At 40.0% G+C, this 26,657-nt stretch overlaps 1 protein-coding gene across 26 annotated transcripts in view; it reads right to left on the bottom strand.

The window, feature by feature from the left end:
• The window catches only part of LOC105463656 (ryanodine receptor 3), a 561,838-nt gene that overhangs the window by 352,916 nt on the left and 182,265 nt on the right, over positions 1 to 26,657 (bottom strand). For all 26 annotated transcript variants that reach the window (XR_011606198.1, XR_011606199.1, XM_071067152.1 and 23 more), the window contains exon 3: positions 11,223 to 11,330. Coding sequence is in view for 24 of the 26 variants with exons in the window: in XM_071067152.1 (XP_070923253.1) it covers positions 11,223 to 11,330 (108 nt within the window). In the remaining 2 variants the exon portion in view is untranslated. The remainder of the gene's footprint in view (positions 1 to 11,222; positions 11,331 to 26,657) is intronic.

The following is a 26,657-nucleotide window of genomic DNA, read 5'->3' on the forward strand; positions in this document are numbered from 1 at the left end:
ATATATTTAGTAAAAAGTGCACATTGATGAATTTGTATAGACAGACAAATTGGGAAAGAGACTGGCAGAACTGAAGAATGTTTTACATTCCTGCAAGCAAAACACCTAAGGTGAAACACTAAACCAGTTTGAATTGGATCTGTTTGGACCAGGGGTTCAGTCCAGTGAACTTACCGTTCCTGGTTACCCTGGGAACAGCTCATTTTAATAAAATCTCACAAGAAATTGCAAATGCAATAAATAGTGTTAGCAGAGGCCCAGGTAGCCCCACTTGGGGAAAGACATAGTAGGAAGTTCAGAAGGGATTTGTGCCATAGGAAAGACTGACGTTATGAGAAGAGGAATTGGAGTTCCGTATACAACAGATTGAGACTCTATTATTGAGAGTTTGGGAAAGCTGCAGACAGAGCTACGGTTTCTCCCACTGACTTTCAGTGAAATCTGCGCAGCTGATAAAGCATGGATTTGCGTATCCCTATTGCTTCACCTGCCCTGCACCGTCCAAGTGGTTGCCTGGGAACAGCAGTTGCTCATTCTCCTGGTGACTTGGGTCAGCTGCCTGAGGTCAGATAATTAATTGTGGCTTCTATGGTTTAGACAGTATCATTGTGGAGGTGAGGTTGTACAGAATCAGCTCCATAGCTCTATTTCATCCACTAACGATGCCTCAGTAATTACAACTCAGTTATTTGTACCCACCAAAAACATAAATTCTGGAGATTTTCACTGATTTGGTCTTTATAAATTACATGAATGTATTAAATTATCGCACGTATTCTGAAACTAGGTCCATTATGTATCAATTAAAAAACTGTTTAAATTAACTGGAGATGTGTATACCCTAGCAGTAATTCTGAAAATTCCTAAAACCAAGTCATAACTTTAGAAACTAAACTATGAAGATATAAAGAAAAAAAAAAAAGTAATGCATTCAACTTACCTTTCAAATAGCTCATCAAAGACATGAAAATGAGTATTTTAAGGAATGGTTCCACCATGAATAACTGCCACCTCTGGCCCCACGCAGAGAGCAGGACTCAGGGGAGTCAGCAGAGAGAAGGGCCTTTAAAAGCAAGCGCGCAAAGGCTGTTCCTTAGAAGAAACCTCTGTGGTGTGGGCCTCATTTACACTGGGTCAGCTCTCGGTTCATTCTTCTGGAACATCCCACTTCTCCCGCTACTATCCTCCACCTTTCGAGGCAGATGAGCAGCAGAGAAATGGGGTGCGGAGCACCAAGCCTCCAGCTGCACATCCTTAATAGGATGGCACCAGCTGATTCTTACCAGTGCTGGTGCCAATGCATGTTTCTCTCTCGAGAACAAAAGCAAAAGGAGGGGTAACTGGGGCCTAAAAACTCTAAAATCAAGTGCCTTTCCTCTTTCATCACAGAGGCAGTTATCCACAAAGAAAGAGGTGAATAACCACAACCAACAAGGGACCTGACTCTCCAGGTTTCACTAAGAACATTTTTTTAAGGTTTTTTTTTTTTTTTTTAAACAAAACAAAACAAAACACCTATCTGGTATTTGGGCAAAACTACTTAGCACATGGAATGCATGAGCTGTAGGCAAGAACAGGCCTTACAAGTGAACAAGTTCAAGAACCAGTATGATTCCAACCACAGGAATGAAACTGATCATCAATACAGGAAGGGTACTAGAAAACAGTTTTTCCCGTTTTCCTGATGACTTAGGAATCCTTCATCATGGGTAGACATTGATCCTGGGATAGATGTTTAGGAGCCACTCATTTAGTTCAGAGTCCATGTTTTGCAGGTGGGACAGCAAGGACCAGACAGTGGGAATACCAAGGCCAGAATGTCCACCCCACCTGCCTAGTCCAGCACTTTCCTCCCTCACACCAGAGCAACATCATGGAACTCAGAAACACGGCTCAGCACTTTCCCCTCTCCCACCTCACTACAAGCCCAAGTACGTGCAGTACCTCAGGAGGAAACTCAAGGTGGAAGCACAAGCACTCTGACTTCAGCTTTCCTCTTACTTTGTGGGGAACCATTTCAGCCCTCTGCAGAGCAGAAGCGATTTTTACACCATGCTTCGCCTAAATACATTTGATCTTATTCCCACTTTCTTTCCACCGATTCCACGTCATCATTTTAGCTCCTTCCATTCTAACACCAGATAGTGGCCATCATAGGACTGGAGTGTTTTTACTCAAGTAAGGATGAAAATGCCAGCTGAGATCAGGATTTCTCTAGCACCAAGTTAACTTTTCTTTAACAGAATATCCAGATTGGTGCTCTTATTAAACTTTTATGAAATGGAAATAAATTGGAGTTTGTTCTAGTTCATTCAATTCTCCCTACAAATATATAATTTAAACTCAGGTATCTATTAAAAAGTGAAGTACATGATCAAAGGAAAAGTCTAATAAGTAAACTGAAGAGTTTCTATTCTCTTAGGATTTAAAAAATTGCAAATGTGCTTTATTTTCAAAAGGTAAGCAGGTTTTTTAAAAGATTTCCCAAAAATTCAAATATTGTACAATTAAGAATTAAAACACGTTCCCAGAAATGCAGCTGAAATTCGTTTTTACGAATTTCGTAAAACTCTACTCCTGCCCCACCATGAAACAGTTATTGCTCTAAAAACTCTCAGCAAAATCTCTTATCAAAACATCTCCCTGAATAATAAACTATTTACCTACAGACTGTGTCCTGGAGAAAGCTGAGACACCCCCAATCCATCCTCATGCCTCTAAGAAACTTTAATGAAGATATTTAAATTTTTTTGCAATTAAAATATAAAAACCACCACCACCAACAACAAATATCTTTAGTCCAGCCACGGAGAAGCAGCTCAGGCTTTCTAGATGACAGATACCATTATGACAAGGTTATTTCAACAGAGCATTTCAATGTCCACAGCAAGGATGAACAGAATTCCACTTTGTGTAACATTAGCAAAGCTAAATGTTAACACATTTGCAAAAACACCGCCAAGATCAGACAGGCATATATTGATCTTAAACACGAGGTGCCGACTTCACAGTATGCCCAATTTCACCAAAGACAGTCACAGTAAAGCTGAAGCACTATATTCAATAAATGGGGGGATTTGAGAGAGTCTGGAGCTTTAAAAATTCATTCTGTGGGTTCTTTCACTTGAAAAGGCTTCTACTCAGCATATGAAGAAATGTAAAAAGCTAGTTAACCTGAACGGTTATTCTTAATTGTTGAAGTTCACATTTAATTCTTCTGCTGGTTCACCTTGGAGATACGGCAGGAGAAAGAAAACATCAAACTAGCTTTTTCCATTTTTATCATGAATTCCAGCCTTATGGAATAGCAGAGCTGGAGTTGCATAATAGCACTGGAAGAGGTCTGAAGCGTCGAGAAGCTGAGATGAAGGCAAAGCTGCACACTTGTGTCATCTCACCAGACTGAAACCTATGATCACAGGCCGTCTAGACCATATTCAGAGCAAACAAGAGAGGCTTTAAAAAAAACTTGGAATGTTTTGAAGAAATAAAAAAAATGAGTTCACAGGCAAGTCATTCTAATTGGAGAGCAGTGGGAAAACAAACTGCCTGGCGACAAATTTCTAAGTGTGCAGCCACCTCTAATTTCACAACACTGAAGGGTGAGGTGCACTAGTGGTTTCTTTTTTTTTTTTTTTTAAATAGCACAGACACAAGGAATGGAAACTGCCCTGAACACTCACAAGTGAAAGGCCCAGTTCATGACAAATACAGCTTGAGTCAGTTGTCCATGCAAAGTACATGTATATTGAAGGAGTGAATAACATACCCATTCCGAGAGATCACTGAGCTAGCAAAATCAAAAACAAAACAGTAAATGGATATTTTAGCATGCACAGGTTTTGCCGAAAGCTTTCAACTTATTTGAGGAGTCTACTGATGCTTACTACAGAGTTAAAAAACAAACAAACAAACAAACAAAAACAGAATAAAGAGGGTGGATTTCCTACCTGGTAAATATTTTGTTATCTTAGAGGTTTGCAAGAGCGTTAAATGTAAAAGTTTGTTTTTCCTGTTTTTTCTAGTACAGTGCTGATGTCATTAACAAACTATTAGCAAGCAATGTGCTGTCACCTAAGTCAGCTGTATCACTTTTTTATAACTACATTTACATAAGAAAATCCACCCAAGGAAAATGGTCAATACCTGTATCAGGCAATTTGGAATTTCTCTTAGAATTGCCATCAATTAATCAATCACTCAGATTTTGCTTAGACCAAGAAAGGTGCTTTCTTACCATGAAGTAAAGTCTTCCAGATGGCATATTTTAACTAAAAACCACGTCATCAAAAGGCCAGTCCAAAAATGAAATGTGGGTTATTTACACATACCTTCATAAATATCAGCTTATGAAGGAAACATTAAAATCCATTATATCAGCATAAAATCCTAAAATCATAGCATAACATGAGAAAGAATAGTAAGGAGGGGAAAGGAAAGGGGGAAGAGGATGTACATATGTTTAATGACAATTTGGTCTGTGAAAAAAAACACATCGAAACTTTAGTTCGGAGGCCTCTCATTTATAATAATATTTAATTTGTCAAAATAATTCCTAGCTCTTTGAGGAAAGAAAACCTGTCAAACATACACAATATGTCTCCTATAATTCCACAAGAAAATTTACAGGAGAACCTTGTCTCAAAAAAAAAAATTAAAAGTATGTAGTCAATGCTTAGTGCTTTAGGGTTTCTGTCCCGGATGGATTTTGTAAAATTCTCCTTGTCCACAGCAAAGAAAAAAGAGAAAAACACATTTATTCATTCTACCTAAATAAATGGGAGCCAAGGTCTCAAAAGTAATGGTTAATACAAAAAGGTGAACATTTCCACAGCTCCTCAGCGATGGGCTACAGCCCATAGGACACACCAGAGGAAGTGACGTGATGACACTGTTCCATTTTAACTTGGTGCATTGCAACCATTACAGACCTGGGAAAGGACTTTGCATCTAAGTGATGTCATATAGAGGTGGGGAACTTAAAGCCCAGTTGGTAAGAGATTTATTTGCAAGTTAAATTTCCAGTTGGTGGCAGTGTTAAGACCAAATCTAAACCTCCAAACTCCCAGCTTTGTCACCGAAACAGGCTGCCTGCCATGAGTACATCTGTAAAATGAACTCTAACACAGGGCAGCTTTTAAAGAGTAGGTTTCAACAAGCTTTCGCACGTGAGAGCAATTCTGCCAAGTCGTTTTGTTATTTTGCGAGTATAAAAACATTATTTTTGTAGCAGGTGTGGATGGACAGCCATAGATTAAAAAAAGGAAAGACCAGCATCTGAAACCAGAATGTTATTTTTCTCCCTCTCCAAAGAAAAAGCAGAGTCAAGCCAAGCAAGTTAAAAATTTAATGATGTGATATCCTGCTCTCACCAATTAAGTGTAGGGAGGGGGAGTGTCCCCAAGGTTAGCAGCCTGAAAGGCATCGGCACTGGGGTGGGGAGGTCCTGAGTGAGGGCACCAAGGACGTTCGTGGACAGCTTGAGGCAGAGGCTTATTTAACCAATGAGTACAAAGGAAATTCAGGCTTTTGACACTTAGTGTGGTTATTCTGACCGTAGGGACTTGACACTTCTACAGGCAAGACCTCGGACTTAAATCACAATATAAGCATGAGTGACTTAGTACTTTGTCTCTAAAGGAAATCTTATGAACTCTCCTGAAGTGTAATCAATGCTTGTTAGATTTGACTCATTAAAGTATGTATTTTTAAAACTGTAATATTAAAACGTAAACGGGAATGAGGTCTAGAGTTATGGACACAGTTCCTCCGTCAGTCATGTTTCCTCCTCACATACATACAAAATAAATTATATTACTAATTTTTTTCTAACAGTTATAAAGGGAAGATAAAAACCTCAGAGTGAAATGCTAAATCTGAATGATGGTGGCTCCCCTTTTCTTCTATGATATAAAAATGTTGGCGGTTACACAGGAACCCAGGAAGCAAGAAGTAAGGATCCTATTAGGCCTCTTCATTCCAGATGAGTTTGCAGCAACATGTCGAAATCTCGGCACAACAACAATTCAGACGTTAAACAAGGGGTTTCTAATAATTCCCTTCATCAGTGTTTGTTGTATTTATCACCTAGCAGTGTCAGGGCAGACGCATTGTTAGCTGATTCTTTTTTAATGATGTTGCCACCTGTCACTAAATTTTCTGTGACTTTATGAGATGAATGAATGTCCTGAACTTGGTTGCAAGGTAAATATCTCATATATCTCATGACATGCACTGTAAGGACCTTTATATGAATATAGCATAACATGTTTACGCTTCACTGGCCATTTCCAAGGTCACATGATACCAGGAGACAGCCTCTAGCAGTCACAGGCATGTCATCCTCAGGAAGCAGTAACATATGACAAATGTGCCACACCATTTCACTAGCAACCATGCTGTGTGTGGTATTTTCTACTGTAAAGACAAGGATAAATCAAAGTAGCCAAAATCTCCTTTCAGAGTAACGGGACTATCAAATCACACAATACAGGGAAATGAAGAACTTCTCAGTGAGGACATCTGTTATAAAGGTTCTTGCAGAAATAGTATCTTTCCAGGTCACATTTCCCAATCAAGGTTTTTTTTTCTTTTTTTTTTTTTTTTTTTGAGATGGAGCCTTGCTCTGTTGTGCAGGCTGGAGTACGGTGGCATGATCTCAGCTCACTGCAAGCTCTGCCTCGCAGGTTCAGGCCATTCTCCTGCCTCAGCCTCCCGAGTAGCTGGGACTACAGGTGCCCGCCACCACGCCTGGCTAATTTTTTTGTATTTTTAGTAGAGATGGGGTTTCACTGTGTTCGCCAGGATGGTCTCGATCTCCTGACCTCGTGATCTGCCCACCTTAGCCTCCCAAAGTGCTGGGATTACAGGCTTGAGCCACCGCGCCTGGCCCCATCAAGGTTAAAAGGCTGCTTGTGTATCAGCATACCAGATATTTTAGCATCCAAAGTCAGGCATAATCTTATGTGTTCTGGACATGGATAAAGCGTCACGTTCACATGGCAACTATACAATTAGTTTAATATTGATATTTATATATATCATTTATATAATTCATTTTATATTTATATTTCATCTCTCTTTGTAGTTGTAAAGACCTGACATTGATGAAGTCAACTTTTAGAGAAAACCGGAGCCCTTATCGGAAGGAGTGCAGCTGGTAATTGTGTTAACCAAGGCCTTTCATTTCTAGAAGCATTATGCCAGTTCATGTCAGAACCCATTTGGAGTTAAGTTTAACATGCACCTAGTTGTGTAACACAGGACCCTCCTTCCTTTGAGGCAGTTTGAATGTTCCTGAAGGATCCATATAACAGGAGGATGTGGACCAGGGATGAAGAGAGGAAAAAATACTTTTCTTTTCAAACTCACAGGCACTTGTAGGCAGTGATCTCATTTAATTCTCACCCAGTTCTAGGAGATAGACTGCATCTTGAAGATGTGGAAATTAAGGTACAGAAAGGAGAAATAACCTGCCCCAGAGGACATCTGGTCCAATATAGGCTGGACTGAAAAACACATCTGCCTGACACTGAAGACTGAGCATTTTTTTCATCACAAATGCTGTTTGCTCTCACTTTCAAGTCATTTCTATAGGATGACGGAGACTGAGGGCTTAGAGGGAGACACGGACATCTCTTTCGGCTCCGTGTCCGGCCCAAGGTTGGTAGACACTATAGGTCTAAATCAATTGAAAATGTGAAAATAATATTTGATTGCAGGAATTTTACTTCAAACTGTAGCCATAAAATTGGCCACAGTGCCAAGCATCTATCCCTTGGTCATTTTCCCCAGAATAAAATTACATCGGATTAGATCAGAGGTAAAGTGATCCAAGGAGGAGGTGAGATAGGGCAGACTCTGAGAGGCACAAAATGTTCTCTGCTCCAGGTCCTCCTCATCACTGATTCTCCTTCTCAATATAAAGCTGGCTCCCATGTACTACTGGCTGCAGCTGAGGATATTTAAACAATAAAGAAACCTCTTTGCTGTTAAATTAGGGCACTTTTGTTTTCTTTGTTAGCAAGAGAAATTGCTGCAGAATTGTAAATCCTTGCAAAAAGACTTCTGTACACTCAACACGTGAGTAAAAAAACAGCTGAAGTCATTTTTAAAAATGTCCAGTTGCTACACAGCAGTGAACAGACACAGTACACCAGGACCAATTTTTGACTAGAAGGAAAAATTATACTCTTCAAAGCCTCCCATTTGGTGGCAGTCATGATCATTAGTGAAAGCAATATCTATTTAAGAGCAGAAAATGGCTATTTCCAAACAGAATGGAATGGCATGCAAAGAAGGCTTCATCCCACTCAAACATCCCCAGGCTCTCCAGAGAATCATTCTGCTCTGTCATGTTAACTCACTTCCTTATTTTTCCTTTTTCTTCCCTGCTGAATATTATCTTCTAAAATCAAATAAAGTACCAATAGTAAATGTGCACAGTAATTACTTCAGAAAAGCAAAATAATCAGACTCAAGAGACGATATAAAACTCGTGTTTTTCATATGAAAGACTGAGAGCCCAGATGGAATTGTGAGAAAGTTCCAAGAGGGTTCTAGTACCCGAAGCTGCTGTTCAGGTAACTATTCTATGGAGTCATCAATGCATAGTAAAATAATATGACTTGAAAACTGTACCTTCCCATCTGTGTTCCATCTCTCTTCTCACGTCCCTTTTCTCTGAGATCTCCAGTGAATACTACTCCTTATAATAATAGTGATAAATGTGTCGAGATGGGAAATAACTATTAGGTCTCTCTTATCTTGGGCAAAAATAGAACAAAAGGCAATATGGAAAATTTCAGAGTCTGACTCAACATCATGACGATGATGATGATTCTATAGATATTAACAAAAATGTCATGGATCATTTATTTTGAACGTGGAGTTTTTAAAGAAGAGTAGATTATTCAAATAAGATTGAATGTATTAGTTTCGAAATGTTGTAACTTATAAATGGCTCCTGAAATATATAATTATATTAAACAAACTTCTGCTATAACATGCCTGGTAATTAAGGTAGGTCTTATTCATATATTCTAAAATGAAGAGCTCAGTTTTATTAAAGTGAGTCCTACCATTCTATTTGGAACATGAATGATTACTTATTCCTCTTAAGACAAACCAAGTTAAGACTTAAGTTCTTTGCAACAAAGAAGAATCAGAACTTTTGAATTTACTTTCTCATCTATAGGACTCTGAACCACTCAAGCTAAATGATAAAGAAAAAGAAGTCCTTTGAAATATACTTTTAAAACAAAACAGGATAAGAGAATAGCCAAGAAATAATTCCCCAATTAACAGAGTATCTCTTTGTCTCCTTAATTTCTAACCTGGGACCATAGAGTAGGTTGGGTGTAGCCGATCTTTTTTGACACTGAAAAAGTGGTGATATTTAAAATCAGCTAGGTCTCCCTCATCAAAGCTTTCTGTATATGATGCATCTTGGAAAAAGAGTGATCAATTAAAAAAAAAAGTCTCCCTAAACTGGAAGTGTTTGAGGGTATGTGGAAGATATAAGATGCTGAGGTCAATGCAAGGAACGGGGAAGTGAACCCAGACTGAGGCAAACATTAAATGAACAAAAATCTCACCTGTGTTAATGATCTAAGGCACAAAGCAAACTATTCTCAGTTGTCTTCCTACAGCATACTGTTATAAATCAAGAGAGTGAAAAAACACAAATATTTGGTATTAAGGGTCTTAGAGATCTAACTCACAGAACACTGTGGCCCCAAGAGATTAGATGTACCCTTGGGTACATCTAATTAAGGGCTGGAGGATGACCGAAATGTAAACATCGATTCTCTTGATCCTACAGTCAATTGTCTCTTCTACTACAAATGAGACATGTCCGTATTATGCACGACTTCAGGTAAGAACAAACTGTGCTACTAGGTAACTGCGAACAGTTTCTACCCACAGACAGTGTACTCTCCAGTGAGAAGAAAAAAAGACTTGCAATGACAGTACAGAGTGGTAAGAGCTATGATAGAAAAAGTACCTAATGTTGTCCCAGCAACAGACTTGTGGGGTCTGCAGAGGCTTCTCAACTGATCTAATAACTAAACTGGTTCCTTGAAGGATACATAGGGTTTACATAAGGGAAGTGAGAGAGGAGGAGGAAAGCTGTTCCATGTGGAGGGAATAGCTGATATGGAGGATCAGAGGCAAAAGAGAACCGGCATATTTGAGGCAGACAGAGGAATTCAATGTCACTGGGACACTGAGTACTTGGTGGGATGTAGATGGGGCAGGAAAGGTGAACAGGGCTCACCAACTCCTAAAGGGCTCTATGCCACGTTTAGGAATTTGGAATTTATCTCAAAATAATGGGAAGACAAAGGATTTTAAAACAGGCAACTGTAATAATTGTATTTGCGTTTTGGAAGAACTGCTGAGTGGAAAAATGGGAGGGGGGGTAAATATAGAAGCAATCAAAGCAATTAATAGGCTGTTGCAGTAACCGAAAGGTAGAGGATAGTCATCTAATGGAGTATGGGGGAGTAAGGGTAGTGGAGAGAAATGGTTGAATTTGAGATATTCAGGCAGTAGAATTAAAGTGTTTGATGATAAACATATAAAAACGAATGTGAGTCATTAGGAAAGGGAAGAGTCAAAAATTATTTTGAAATATCTGGGCAAAGTCTTGCCCAAAAGCCTTCTGACATGGGCAATATGGAGCTTGTCTCTTAGTTACAAGGATCATTTTACTGACAATGGAAACTCAAGACAATTCTGTACTTGCTCATCATCAGGGAAACCATCAAGTTCTAGACACCTGTCAAAGACTCAGAATTCTGCAGGAAATCATGTTCGAACTTGGTTGTGCTCCATTGGAGCAGTCCTAACTCCCCAGTGAGATTTCTCCAAGGACAAAGAAACTAGCTCACAGGCACCCTCAATCTCAAGACCCTCTCAGTCTCTCCACATTCGCTGGTGAATTCTGGGGTAAGAGAGGGGAGTAGGCTCAGCGTCCTATGCCTTGCTCGGGTAGCATTAGCGGTGGTCTATTTTCTGGTGGAAGCTTATTAACTCAAAGGAAGCAGAAGTCGGGTTGCTGAATTAACAACTAAACTCCGGGAGAAAGATTTACTATCTCCATATGAATCATCTGAACAGTCCTAAATTTTTCAGTTCAAAGTTGGATGAAATGTAGAATGTATTTTGGGGATGTGGTGCATCCCAATCCCAACCCAGGACACAATTCAGGTACTCACCCCTTCGCCGCCATTTTCACCTGTGTTGGCAAGCATTTCCTGCAGGGCTCTGACAGATAGGGACTGTTCCAGCACAAAATTGCAGACGCAGAGATCTGGAGGAATGTACTGTGGAAATAAAATCAGAATGAGGATACCTACTCATATCAGTCACGCAACAACATCCCAAGGGCAAAGAGCCTATGAATCAAAATGACAGTTGGATGGGTGAATAGGAATGCAAAAAGGTGGCTTTCTCCTATTCAAGATGGGTTTTAAGCTGGTTTCTAAAGAATAAGAAAAGCCCCATATATCAAGGGAATAGTTTCCAACATGTCAGGATCAACTTGAGGGAAGGTACATATGGAAGAACACAGACATAGCCTTGCCAAAGAAAGGAGAGGAAGGGAAGGCTGATCTATCTACAGCCATGTCTGGGTGAGACCAGAGAAAGAAAGCCACTGGGATCTCCTCCACAATAATCTGGAAAAGGGCAGTGGACAGACCATAATGTGGCTCTAGACAGTAGGGACCCTAATGGAGAATCCATTGATTTGTTAAGAAAACCTGGATATAGTATAAAAAGAGGCCATGGAGGAGGTTAAGAGCTATATAAATACAGCATAATCAAAGAAATGTCCAGAACTTTAAGAAATGATGATCCCTATAATTCCAATTTATTAGAATCAGTTAACAGTGACCAGTTAACATCATGACATTCATGCCTATTCCGGGACATTTCTTAACCGTTAAAGATAGCCTTCTTTGCATACTAACAGTAGCTAATCTTTATTGAGTACTTTATGCCAGGTACTGTTCTAAGGGCTTTGCATATGTTAACTCATTTAATCTTCACAACCACCTTATAAGATAGGGACTATTAATATTCCAGTTTCTCGCCAAGGAAACGAAGGCACAGTGAGTTTAGGTCGCCTGCCCAAGTGTTACATTTGGCTGAGTCAGATACAAATCCGGACAGTCTGTCTCCAAAGTCCATGCACTTAACCCTACATTGTTCCTGCCACTAATAAAAATATTAAAGTTTTTCTTCACTGTGAGAACATTTTAGATCAGCAAATATTCAAGTATTTCATTTATGCAGGGCTTGATATTGGAAAAGATACAAAGAAATACAAAGCTAAATCACGGCCTTTCTGGAGTTTACAATCCCATTTCGATGACACACCATTTTCCTTGAGAATACAGCTTGTGATCACCTGTGTACCAATCCTGTGTTTCCTACATGATATTGGCAGAATATCAACACTGTGAGAACAGGAATGAGGAATGAGGGCCAGAAGTCACCGACAGCCATGCCTAACACTTCGAAACAGGTAAAGCTGTTTCCATGGAGCTCCACTTTAAAAGCTAAACCAAGTCTGCTGCTAAGGCTCCGACAACCTCTCTAACTTCAGCATTTAGTTTTAAAATAAAAATAATGGAATTGACCATCTTTAACTTCCCTTTAATTTCCGAGTGTTTGTTTATTCTTCCTCCTCTCCCAACTGCAATATTCTAAAAAATAAGATAATCGGCCTGCTGGACCTACCTACAATTTTCCTTTATTAAAGTTGTGAGCCAGGAATGGATAATCCTATTCCAAAGGCTGCTGGCTCTGGGTAATGTACATTTTCAAGTAGTTTTCAACTAAGGATTTGAGTGAGTACTTCTTTTTTTTTTTTTTTTTTTTTCTGAGACGGAGTCTGGCTCTGTCACCCAGGCTGGAGTGCAGTGGCGGGATCTTGGCTCACTGCAGGCTCCACCTCCCGAGTTCACTCCATTTTCCTGCCTCAGCCTCCCGAGTAGCTGGGACCACAGGTGCCCGCTACCAACGCCCGGTTAATTTTTTGTATTTTTTGGTAGAGATGGGGTTTCATCATGTTAGCCAGGATGATCTCGATCTCCTGACCTCGTGATCCACCCGCCTCGGCCTCCCAAAGTGCTGGGATTACAGGCGTGAGCCACCGCACCCGGCCTTGAGTGAGTACTTTTCTACTTAAATACTTTTCTACTCAAAGTCTCTATGCTGAGAAATCCTAAAAACCTAGTCTTGGAATTCTGGCAATACAGGAATTTGCCCAATCCTTTTTATTAAAACAATTAACTAAGAAGAGATTGTAACAGAGGAGGACTACCGCCTTTATTTTATGTTGTTCACTTTGTTTTCAAAGTCTGTTCCCAAAGCAGGTAATTAACTCATTTGTATGGGACTTGAGCAAGCAGGCGGCGGGTGATGCAGGGCAGAGCTTCATGTCCAGGAAATGTTTGTACAGTACACACAGCATTATTACAAGGAGCATACAATTATATGATAAAGCATTTCCTTAAGACCTTCTACCATAAACATATATTGTCCAACTTCGCCTTCCAAAAGGTGATGCTATCTCAGGAGATTTTAGAGAGATTTTTCTATCACTCTGCCTACCTGAATTTCATGTTCCTAGAATAGGAAGCATAAAAGCCATAGTTTGCTTGTTTCCTCCTCTTCCAATTCATTAGAATGAATGATTTGGAGATTTCCCATGGAAGAATGTCTGCAGTTATGGCTGGTTTTTTGGCAAATTAGTTAAATGGTCACAACATTCGTGCCCATTTTTACAATAAACCTATTCAGTCTATTCTCTTTAAGACAGAAACCTTCATAGCTCCAAATGCTAGAGATTCTGCCCTTACACGACATCATGTCATTCTAAATCAGCTTGGTTTCCTTCCTGTATCTGGTTTGTTCAGACAGGAGACAGAAGCTCTCCTTGTCTCTGCCATCAACCATTTTGAAGGAGAAGCACTAATAGATAATAGGGACACTAGCCATGCTATCATTATAGCTGTCCTTTCAATCCGGGTATTGAAAGTCCCAGGTGGTCACAATTTCATTACTGGTTTGAATGCGTATGTTTAAACAGGACAACAGTGTACATGAAGAGGAAGCCTCTCAAATGGGAGCACTGTACCTGCCACTGGCTTACGAAGTTTCCCGGCAGCTTAGTTTCTGTACCTCTGGAGTGTGGTCCCTGCCTGGACTCTCTGTACTTGGGAATAAGAGCACGCCACTCCAATAGCACACAGAACAACGTGTGGGCAGTGGTAAGGGAGGGAGCAGAGCAACTGGAATGTCTGGAGAAAAAACAACTAAAAACTTGTGACATGAATGGAGCACAGAGCCATCTGACCTATGCCAGCTGCCATCCTTAATTAAACTCCAAACTGGCCTGAACTCCCACGGCCCCCCTCCTGAAGAATGAGCAAAGGCCACTGGTCCATCAAAGCTAATTTGTTTGCAGCCATGAGAGTCCCCTAGGAGACCAGCTCATTGTGTCTGTGCTGTGGAACCTGTGCCTCAGTCACTCTACCTGACAGGCATGAGGCAAATGTTTGATGATTCTCAGCATGGAGAGAAGGGCTCTGTTGACATCTGTTCTGAAATAGCTCCTCATCACTCTCCCCAAGACCTGTCCTGAGCCTAGAGAAGCACCACATTTCCAAATGTCCTACAGGAAACCTTGAGATGCCAGGGCCCTGAATAAGCCAGGAACTAGGATTCACTTAGCCTCACTATGTGGAAAATAGTAGGAGGTAAGGTCTATATATCCTCCATGCTCCATAAATCTACATAATAGCATATTTTTCTGGGGCTTATTGAATCCTGGCTAGTAGGAATCTGCTGCCCCTGTTTGGTAGTCATTTAGCATTTCACTATCTGACAATCCACAATAGGCCCTTTGCACTGTACTAGCAAGCACTAGCCAAGCCCTCGGGGAAATGAGGTGGGGAGTTAATTACACAAAGGAAGACGGTCACCTCTCCATTGTACTGTTAACCGCAGTCTGTTTTGGCTTATATAGTTCTTGATGCACTGAGGTTTGTCTGTTTCACTAGACTGTGGGTCCTCTGAAAGAATCTGTGCCTTATTCTACTGTTGGTATCCCAAATACATAGAATAGTAAGCACCCAACTCAAGTCTTCTTGAACAGACTCTGTCCTTCAATACTATCATCCAGGAGTGTGTTGCTGATTATGGCTGTGGCTGTAGACAGACTGCAATGACTCTTCAAGTCTCCTGCCTGTTATTCAACACTTCTTTCTTCTCCCAGTGTCATGAGCCCCTTTCACTTCTGTTAATCCAACTGGTTCCTACACAGTCATACCTCAGTGATACACCTTGTAGGTGTGTCAATGGCTCTGAAGGCACTATAGGAGATACTGGTGAAGAGTGAACACTCTAGTGTAGGACTACCTGAAGTCAAGTCTCTGATTGACTATTCACTAGCTGAATGACCTTATGCAGGTAACTTAGTTTCTGTTATACATGCCTTTGTTTCCTTATCTGTATAATGGAGATATAATAGTACCTACTTCTTAGAATAAACTAAGGTTTTATATTTAAAGAGCTTAAAATAGGATCTGATGTATACAGTAAATACTTAATAAATGTCAAGCATATCCAACAAAGAGCAACGAAATCAAAACCCACTAACTCACTTATATGTTCACTAATGTATTTTTGAAGTTCTTATTTGCGTAAGAATAAGGCAAAATCCCTGTCTTACAGGATTGTGTGATTTAGTGGAATGTCAGGGAAGCAAATGAATAATTTTCAAACTATGAGACCAAAGGCCCAGAGGTAAGAAAACATGTGAGGAAGCATATGGAGTTGAGGATGGCTGGAGTGGAGAGAGCAAGATAGAGGGGAAGAAAGAGCGGGAGGAGGGAGGGGAGAGATGGAGAGAAAAGGATGGAAGACAGGGAGGGAAACAGAGGGAAGAGAGGTAAAGAAGGGTAGAAAGGGAGAGAGAGGAAGACAGAAAGGGAGAGGAAAGGGACGGAGAGAGAGGGAGGGGAGTAAGCATGGGGAGGTTAGAAGTGAGGCTTAGGAAGAAGTAGGTATTAGACTGGGTCTTGAGTACTCTTGCCAAGGAGGAGTTTGGGCTTCATTTTCAGAGGATAGGGTGCCATTAGGCAAGTTATGTAGGAAATGAAATAATCAAATTTGCATCTTCGAAAGAATTGCACGTCCAGTGTTAAGAAGGCTAAACTGAGTTTTGACAAAGGCATTAAGAGCATACACTGGGAAAGAACAGTCTCTTCAACAAATGGTGCTGAGAAAACTGAACGTGCATATGCTGAAGAATGAAACAATACCCCCCACACACCATATACAAAAATCAACTCAAAATGCATTAAAGACTTAAATGCAAGACTGGAAATTATAAAACTGTTGGAATAAAACATCGAAAAATGGTTCAGGACATTGGTGTGGACAAAGATTTTATGAGTAAGAAAGATCTCAAAAGCACAGGCAACAAAACAAAAATAAATAGGATTATATCAAAAAATCTTTTGCACAGAAAAGGAAACAATCAACAGAGTAAAGAGACAGCCTGCACGATGGGAGAAAATATTTGCAAACTATTCATCCAACAAGGAATTAATATCCAGAATAGACAAGGAACTCACAACTCAACAGCCCCCTCCCAACCCCCCCAAAAAGAAACTCAACTACAAAATGAGCACATGGTCTGAATAAACATTTCTCAAAAGAAGACATAGAAGTGGGCAACAGGTATTTGAAAAACCCTCATATCACTAATTAGGAAAATGCAAATCAAAACCACAATGATAGCAGTCCAGTTGAGATGCCTATTATCAAGATGACAAAAAATAAATGCTGGTGAGGATGCATAGAAAACTCTTATACACTGTTGGTGGGAATGTAAATTAGTACAGTTATTATGCAAAACAGTATGGAGGGTCCTTGAAACACAACTACCGTATGATCCAGCAATCCCACTACTGAACAGAAAATGAAATCAGTATATTGAAGAGAGATCTGCACTCCCATGCTTATTGCATAACATAGCCAAGATATGGAATCAATTTGTGTTCATCAACAAATCAATGGATAAAGAAAATGTGTTATATATGTACAATGGAGTATTATGCAGCCATAAAAAAGACTAAAATCCTGTCATTCGTGGCAACATGGGTGAGCCTGGAGGACATTATGTTAAGTGAAATAAGCTAGGCACAAAAAGAAAAATACTGCATATTCTCATGTACATGTGGAATTAAAAGAAGTTGATCTCATAGACGTAGAGAGTAGAATGGTGGTTACTAGAAGCTGGGAAGGGGTGGGGAGAAAGAGGTTGGTCAATGGATGTAAAATTGCAGCTAGCTAGGAAGAATAAAATTCTAGTGTTCTCTAGCACTTAGGGTGACTATGGTTAACAATAATTTAATGTATATTTTAAAATAGCCACAAAAGCAGATTTTGAATGTTTCTAACACAAATAAATGATAAAGGTTTGAGGCAACAGATGATTTTATCCTTACATATTGTATAAATGAATAAACATCATACTGTACTCCATAAATATATACAATTCTTATGGGCCAATTTAAAAAAGAGAGATAAAGAAGGCCAGGCTGAAGCAGAGAGATAAATTAGGAGGTTTTGCAGTCAACTGGGTAAGAGGTGACAATGGCCTAAATTAAAGTAGCAGCAGTAGGAATAGAGATAAGGGAATGGATTTTTAAAATCTTGAGAAGTCAGGCGAGATGAGGCCTGGTGACTAAGTGGATATGGGAGATGATAGAGCAAGAGTGGGAGATGAGCAGGTTTCTACTGGATGGCACAGAATGCAAAAAGGATAGGACTCAGCAAGAACAAGCCATGGCAAGTGTCAGAAAGAGCATGCAGACAGCGTTTAAACTTGACAGATGGCCCACTGGGACCTCTCATTTGGGCCAACAGAAAGGTGACGGGCAAGTGGAGAAATTTCTGTGGTGATGTATAGACATCTCTGCAGATGTCAGCAGAGGTAGGCTCCTCTGGGAGAAGAGGAGGAATCTGGGGAATTAAAGCGTACTCTCCACAAAAGGAGAATTAGTGGAGGCTGGGCAACCAGAGTCAGCCCAATTAACCTCACTGTCCTTTCCCGTATCAGCCATGTGGCTATTCAGTACTTAGAGAAAGCAACAATGCACAGTCAGTCCTGTACCAGCTGCTCCGGGGACAAAGAAACAAAGTAAGGCATGGTTTCTGTCCTTCAAAGAATTTTTTTTTTACCTATTTGAAAAGACAGATCTACAGTACATGATACTTTATAAAACAACACACACACACACAAAAGGAAATTCAATGCTAAATTGAGAGGTCTGGCATATAAAGTCGTGCAGGAACTTTCTCAGGGATGATGAGATTAGACAAGTACACCCAGGCAGGAGCTTGGCCTGAGGGGTGAAGAGGATTTATTCATATACGGGCAAGAAGGAGTTCCTGCACCCAGTAAGATCTCAAATTTTCATTTAATGAATGATCCAAACGGGGGAGTTATTCTTCCCATTTTTTTTGTATTGTATGTATGCATTCTTCCCTTCTGTTTAAAATTTCATTAATTGAAGTAGCATTTTAAAATTACAGGCTTTACAGAATCTCTGTCCTTGCCTCCCTTTACTTTTTCTCTCAATTCCTCAAAGAAAAAGAGCGCATATACGAGGATATCATGAATAAGGAATGAGAGTGAGCAAACGAAAGAAAAAGTAGTACACCACTGCACCAGGCCCTCAGTTTCCCCCTTTATGCTCTATTCATGCTACCTGAGACTGCCTCGTTCGGGAATAAATATGAGTGCTGTTCATTGCCATGGCTCTAGATTTCAAATCGTGTGGACACAGAGTCTACTTCTCCAGGGGCATTATGTCTGCTGGTAGCAAGTAGAGATGAACCCAGTCCCCAGTGGCCTGGCTTCTATATGCATTGCATTTACTCCATGACACCACACCACCTCAAACAGGGCTGACTGCCATCTCCCTATGATGGTTTGATATGGTCCTACTCAAAGACATGGATGAGAAGACTTCTCAAGCTCTCCTAGGCAGAAAACCACTATCGCGTCTAGAAAACGTCCCAGGTCAACCAGACCTCATGGGGTACAGTGGAACTGGATGAGACCACGTTTTCATGGGACAGCATCAGGATAGGTGGAGCTGGTATGTGTAGTTTGTATTTCAGAACCTTGGAGCACTTTAAAGACATTATCTCATCAACCTACAGCAGACCTGAGCTCACTTACAGACTCCCAATCAATTATCAATAACACATAATTATTCGCATTGTATTTATCCTTCGAAGGTGAAGCCAGTCATTAATATCTATACCTCATCTTAACCAGATTTTATTTATGTATTTATGCAGTTAAATGCTCTTTAAGCCTACCTTTGCGACCTCTGGAAAGTTGTTGATAGTTTATCATGGAGAAAGTTACATGGGCAATGTTTAAATCTGATGCTATTGGCTAGTCTCTGGATTTCTACAAAAATAATAAATAGTTGTATAACCATATCAGAGGTGAGTCAACTGAAATACAAAGGAACTTGGTAAAACTTATATGGGCAAGTAGAGAAAGAAGAATATAATCCATATATACATTTTAAATGTGTCCACGAAACTATATAATTGTACCAGGCATTGCACTAAGATGCTTTATAAATACTGTATCATTTATCCCTTACACCAGTGTTTTTAGAGAAGAGGTTTTAGCCATTTTGCAGGTGAGAAAGATTCAGAAAGGCTGAAACACTTCCCCACAATCACACCGCTGGGATGAACATTTAAACCCTAAATTTCAGACCCAGCTTTTTTTGACTCATACTGCATCAGTATCTCTGGAGATAGGGTTCCCATTCCCATCCCTATCCCAAGGTTGTCGAATTATAATCCCACTAGGCTACCTACGTCCCAACTCTTGTGCCTTAAATGAAAGTTAAGGACTTTATTCCTGAGTGTATCTCTCAGAAAGCATTCTCTATTTTAGAATAACCTTTGAGAATGTAAAGACTATGGACTGAAGTTACTGGGACTATCAGGGCTCAAGAGCTCACAAAATCTATATTTTATCAACTTAGGCAGGTGGGATTAGTTTCATTTTATGCAGTTCTAAAAATCTGAGACTGACTCACCATATAAGCTTTTTCTTCCGAAACACAATTGAACTCTGGGCATGATGGTGCAAGTTTCAACTATGGACCACATGTGTGATTTTAAATGTGTATATATTCAGATTTTAAACATTTTGAGAAAAGAGAGCTTGCCTGTTTGTATTAAGAGCTGTTATTATAAAATAAAGTTAAAACGTATAAACCTTTCTTAAATTATGGTAAAAGATGGAAAGTTTTTCTGAAGAAGACTACAGAAGCTATTGACAACATTTGAGCTGTAATGTTGCTTAGACACTGCTAACAAAAGCAATTATATGCACACAGTAAGATGCAGAAAATTTATACTTATTGCTGGAAAATATTCTTTTTGGGGGGGGGAAGTGAGGAGGAAGATGTCAGTATCTTTTAAAAGAAGGAAGTAAAGAAAGCCCCTTCTGATGTCTGAGGAATAAACCACAGAAATGCAATGCTTTCAGCACAAAGACTCTCTCTAGGTGCTTCTTCATTCCAGGGATGAGTGAGCTGCCCCAGGAGAACTGACAGTGGCGGAAAAACGCTACCACAGCACCAGGAGACTTGTAGAGCAGAAGCACTCGCAGCCATGAGCAGAATGATCGCTGTTTCTAGGCACCGTGCTGGCCTGAGGTTTATTCCAACACCACAAGGAATATTCAGAAGGAAAATGATGGAATAAGTTGATCATGTACAAGGAAATAGAAGAAGGTTATCAAATTTATTTATTGAATAGAATAGAAAGCTCATTCTAGAAAGCTTAAATAAATATTACTTAAGAAAAACGCTTGCTGAAACATTTCTCATGTAAGGGAGGCATCACCACTGCCTAGAAGCAGGGAATCCAAACTGCAGGACAAATATCCTTTGACAAAAGACTTGCTGAGAAATGCCAACCTAATGTGATAAAGAGCTAAAAAAACAAACAAACAAACAAACAAAAAACCCACAATCACTGTTTCTTTGCCTATTCCTCAAAGGCCCAGATATATAGCTATTAATTAACACTGATCAACAGATTCATTAAAGTCTAGCCTCTCTTGGGGGAATGTTTATTAACTCAAGTGAGAACAATGCCTGCCTCAATCATAATCATCATCATCATCATCACCATCATCATTTATTCTGAGACAAGGTTTCTCTCTGTTGCCTAAGCTGAACTCCAATTCCTAGGCTCAAGAGACTCCAGCCTCAGCCTCTTAAACAGCTGGGACTACTAGCATGTGCCACAGTGCCCAGCTAATTATTCTTTTGGTGGTGCTCAGAGATTTCTCCTAAGAGCTAAAACACATATGTATAAGCTTGCTCTGGAAGGATTAATGCAGAAACATGGCGAGCCCAAGAAACTCCTGGACAGGACTGGCAAAATTTCATATTCCTCGAACCCTTCTCCAGGTGTGTACATTAAAAGCCTGTCTCAGGTGATTGTTAAACAGGAGGTCTCTGACACCTGCTTGAGAGAGACTCAAACAACCAGACCAAACAAGCAAATTTGGAACTCTGAGAATAAGGGATTCTCACTCTATATCCGTTCATTAAAATGGATTGAATGGAATTCCATTCATTAAGAGTTTCTTTCAAATAAATAATCCAATAACTGGAGATCTACATGATTCTTATTTTTATTATTTTGCTTGACATGACCCCAACCACAGCACCAATGCTGTGGTGCCCTGGACACCTACATTCTGCCGAGCATAAGTTGTTTCTGGAAGTTAGGAAGAATATTGCCAAGAACCCGGTGAAAATTAGTGTGATAAAGCTTATGTCTTTAAAATTAGGAAGAGGGGGCAGCCAAGAATCAGAGACAAAATGCTGGACAGCTGGCTTGCAAAACTGTCTGCTGGGAAAAAGCGTTAAGTGGCAGGTTGGATGGTTGGTTTAGTTCTCAATGAAGGCCAGTTTTTCCATCTGCCTGACAGCACATGGTTGGCATGTTACAGAGCTAAGGTGCCAACAGGTGAAAAGTTGGAACACTTGCACCTGGAAAAACAAGTTGTGGTGATGAGCAGCAACTACTACCTACTGTTGATGGACAGAAATACCTGAAACACTGACTCTCTCCATGGTCATCAAAATATATAGCCATAAATAAACCACCACTTAATGAGCAGCACAGGTACTACAGTGAGCTGTGGAAACTTAATGAGGACGTACAATCCCTGGCATTCTAGCTTTTAATGGATGCTGTGATGAGAAACCGTGAAGATGTTATTTCAAAGAGCTTGCATATCAGAAAAATAGCAGAGGCCAGGAGGGAGACAAGGCAGAATGTCAGACAGAAGATAAAAATCAACAACAGTGTCCCATCAATAAGTTAGGGATGTAAGCATCGGTTGGGGGAGGAAGGCAGGGTACACGATGGTACAGCTAAGATGAGGTAAGAGCGGCAGAAACACAGAGAGATGGGGTGAAGGTTGAGGGGAGAGGGGAGAAGGAAGGTCTAGTCTCAAGCTAATGTTCATGTTTTTGTCTCAAATTTAGTTTCACTGTAGTTCTGGTGGGAAGAACACAAACGAGGATTGCCTCTCCCATGTATTCCTTTCCCATCCCACTTACACTCTCCTCCCTCTGGAATGATGATATAGTTGCTACAGAATTTATAAACCATGGAGAGGCTTTTCTCTATTACCAAGGCAGTGGTATCTAGCAGCTGCGGGATGGGAGAATTTGTGTCTCTTGGCCTTTTCATTGCATAACAGGAAGCGGAAGATTGAGAAAAGCATTGTTAAGCGCCCACGAGAGCTGAGGAAATGCCAAACTGGAACTGAAGGCTGACAGACAGAACAGAGACACTGAGTAGCCAGAGGTGGGGCTGTCTCCTTAGGTGCAATCGGCATCAGCATCATTTATCACCTTCGGAGCACTCTAGTCTACGGGGTCCCGCCTGGACTGCAGTATTAGCTGCGTGAGGTTCATGGACCCAGGATGGGAAGTGAATATAAAGCTCAGGGCAACGAAAGGCAAGGACAACAGCTTGGCTGCCAAATGGTTTTGAGTTTTCTCCCCAATGCCTTCTTCCTACTCTCAAACTGAATCCAAATTCCAATGTGGACATGTAGTTTTTATTTTTTGCTCCTACGTGGCATTTTTTTTTTTTTTTTTTTTTTTTTTTTTTTTTTTTTTTGCTTTGAGAGAAATAAGAATCTCTCTAGAAACCAAATTCTAGGTTTAAAAAATAATTAGCAACAGTACATGGACAGATATTCAAAAATGTGCAGTTTTCAAAAACCTCTGTGGAAATAAATGTTCTAAATATTTTTCTCCAAAATGGAAAAAGTTCTCTTATTTCTCCACAGAGAACTAGACCCCATCCCCTCCAACTGTCTCATACTATCTGAGCTGAACTACCACCACTAGATGTTCACATCTTCAAGGATTTGTACTATACATCCCCAGTGCAAGAAAGCACATAACACTCATCACAGACACTTAAAAATATATACGTTGGGCATGCGGCAGAGGCTACAGGAGATAAAATGTTCACTTAGCAGTGTTTGAATAGAATGGTAATAGAAAGACCGATCCCCTCCTCAGACCATATCTTCTTCAATCATGTCATCCTTACCAGGAAGAATTTTAAGTATGGAGGCTGGGTAAAATGAAAGTGTTCATTGAACTGTGGTGATCTATTGGATCTCCTTCTCCCCAAATCTTTCCTGGTTGAAGTCATTGACATCTTTCACCCAGGGCATGAGCTGTGTCTGATAAACACAGGGAAAGCATTAGGAGACTCGGTCTCCTCCTACTTGAATCCAACCCATCACTCAGTATCTGGGGGGGACTGGCCAGGAAGTACCACATCTAATGCTACATCTGTCCAACCATCCAAGTTCACATGACTGGGCTTTCATCTTGAGCTCCCTTCCTCTGCTCTGCTGAGTAATCAACCAGGGTTACTGAGGTTCTCCATCAACAATGAAGACAGGGAAGGGGTGTTGCATGACAAATTATGGCCTTTCTTTTTCCCTCCTGGATAACTAAGAGTTATCTCCAATACATAATGGTTGAGTTCACTTGGCAGCACTAGGCAGAATGAATGCATTGATAGAAACTGATGGAGCAATGTCACACCTCAAAAAGCAAAGTCCTTGCTCACAGCAACCTAAGCAAGGTCTGTCAGACCCTATGAAGACAAATGCTTCAAATTAGCCATTTGCTCTCCTGTGGCATTCATCCTTATGTTCTTAGTGAACTAGACAGATGAAAGCCATGTTTGGCTGCCTATTAAACTTGTATATTTTGGAAAGGAAGCAAGTCTATCTATTACTATAGCAACTGGAAACCTATGACAGAATGTGGGTAAGTTTGAATGTGATGCTAATGAAGTCGAGATCATAGCTTTGCTTTATTTTGTGATGACACCAGCACACCTAACTTGGCTAACCAGCTAGCTCCTTTGTCACTGAAGATATTAGTCAAATGACGAAACAGGTGTATAAGGTCAATGACTGCAAATTACCCCTGTCAACAATTTCTCAAAGTACAGGCTATAGACCACCTGCATAAGAATTGTTGAGAGTTTATTTTAAAAAAGTAAAAGCCAGTTTCTGGCCCCATCCAATACAAAAATGGGAACTGATGGATATGTTCATTCAAGATTGAGAGCCACCACCCTTCCAAGAGAGCTCTGTGCCAAGCCCCATGGATACTGGCCAGCCTTATCTTTATGGAGAAGCATTCTTGACACAATTTGCCAAGGAAATTGAGTAGTGAGCAAAACCACAGGGCTCATTTTTCAAGTCAAAAATTGACCAGAGAAGGTTGTAAAAATTCTCATAAACATCAAAAAGTTCTCATCTTTCTTGACTTTTTTTTTTAAACAAAAGAGTAATACTCTTCAGCTGTTTACTTAAAAGTTTCTGAAGGATAATATTAAGCCTTCCTCTGTTCACTCCATTTCACAGCTTGTATTAAATTCTAAAAACTCTCTTCACCTTTAGGTAAAAGAAGTTAAATTGTTTGAACCTAAATGCCATGGCTTATTAGGGTAATAATTCAAATTTCAAGTCTGAAGTGACTACTCTTGGAATTGAAGAGGTGAGGCTGAGATCAATTATTCCACCCTCAGTGCTATTAGGCAGCAGTGCACCTGAATCACCCCAAAGAGATGATATTCTGTTCTATTTTGAAGTGGAAATACCTTGGGATGTACAGTGAAGTACTAAAGTAGGGCTTAAAGCAAAAATCCTTGATGAAAATGCTCCAAGAAGAAACAGATCATTAGGTCAAGAGTTTAATTTTGTCAACTGCTCAGTGGCCCAAAGGCAGCTGTTTGAGAGAGGCTTACAAACAGCTTTCTTGTACCAATTGTTCTCATCCTCTAAAAGCTTTGGATAAAGCTCAATTAAATGGAAGAAAAGTGATTTGAAGGCATTCTTATAGAGAAAGCAGCAAAATCCTGGAATGACTGAGTTAGGAACACTTTGTAATTATTCCCTGAAATAATTTAGATGAAGAAAAACAAATTCCCAATAGTGTTTTGTTAATACATTATTTAAAAATCAACTATTTGCTCTATGTCAGGAAGTTAAGAATAAAAAAGTTTTTTGTTTGCAAGTGGTTCAAAATGTTTCAGTTCACAGAGTTTGGTCATTATTTAAAAAGAATGAAACTTTAAGGAATGAGGCAAATGAGGTACCATCTCACCATCTCAGTCAGAGTGGCCACTATTAAAAAGTTAAAAAACAACAGATGCTGGTGAGGTTGCAGAGAAAAAGGAATACTTATACACTGTTGGTGGGAGTATAAATTAGTTCAACTGTTGTGGAAAGCAGTGTGGTGATGCCTAAGCTAAAAGCAGAACCACCATTTGACCCAGCAATCCCATTACTGGGTATATACCTAGAGGAATAGAAATCATTCTAGAATATTCTATTCCACATGACTATTCATTGTAGCACTATTCACAATAGTAAAGATATGCAGTCAACCTAAATGCCCACCAATGGTAGATTGGATGAAGAAAATGTGGTACACATACACCATGGAATACTATGTTGCCATAAAAAATGAGCGATGCTATGTCTTTTGTGGGAACATGGATGGTGCTGGAGGCTATTATCCTCAGTAAACTAATGCAGGAACAGAAAATCACATTCTTGATGTTCTCACTTAAAAGTGGGAGCTAAATGATGAGAGCTTATGAGCACAAAGAAGGAAACAACAGACATGAGTCTACTTGAGGGTGAAAGGTGGGAGGAGGGAGAGGAGCAGAAAAAATAACTATTGGGCACTGGGCTTAATACCTGGATGATGAATGATCTGTACAATAAACCCCTGTGACATGAGTTTAACTATGTAACAAACCTTCAAGTGTACTCCTGAACTTAAAAGTTAAAAAAATAAGGAACATAAAGCTGCTTATGTAAATGTCTGAAAATCTTAATTTCTAAAAAAACTGTAGGCATTTCCTTCATAAAACAGGTCCTCGTGTGACAGGTAGCAAAACTCAGGCCTGAGAGGTCATTTTGCATCATATTTTTCAGTAAGTTAGAGGGAGAGGAA

This window comes from Macaca nemestrina, chromosome 7 (genome assembly GCF_043159975.1).
Source record: "Macaca nemestrina isolate mMacNem1 chromosome 7, mMacNem.hap1, whole genome shotgun sequence".
In the NCBI taxonomy this organism is placed as follows: domain Eukaryota; kingdom Metazoa; phylum Chordata; class Mammalia; order Primates; family Cercopithecidae; genus Macaca; species Macaca nemestrina.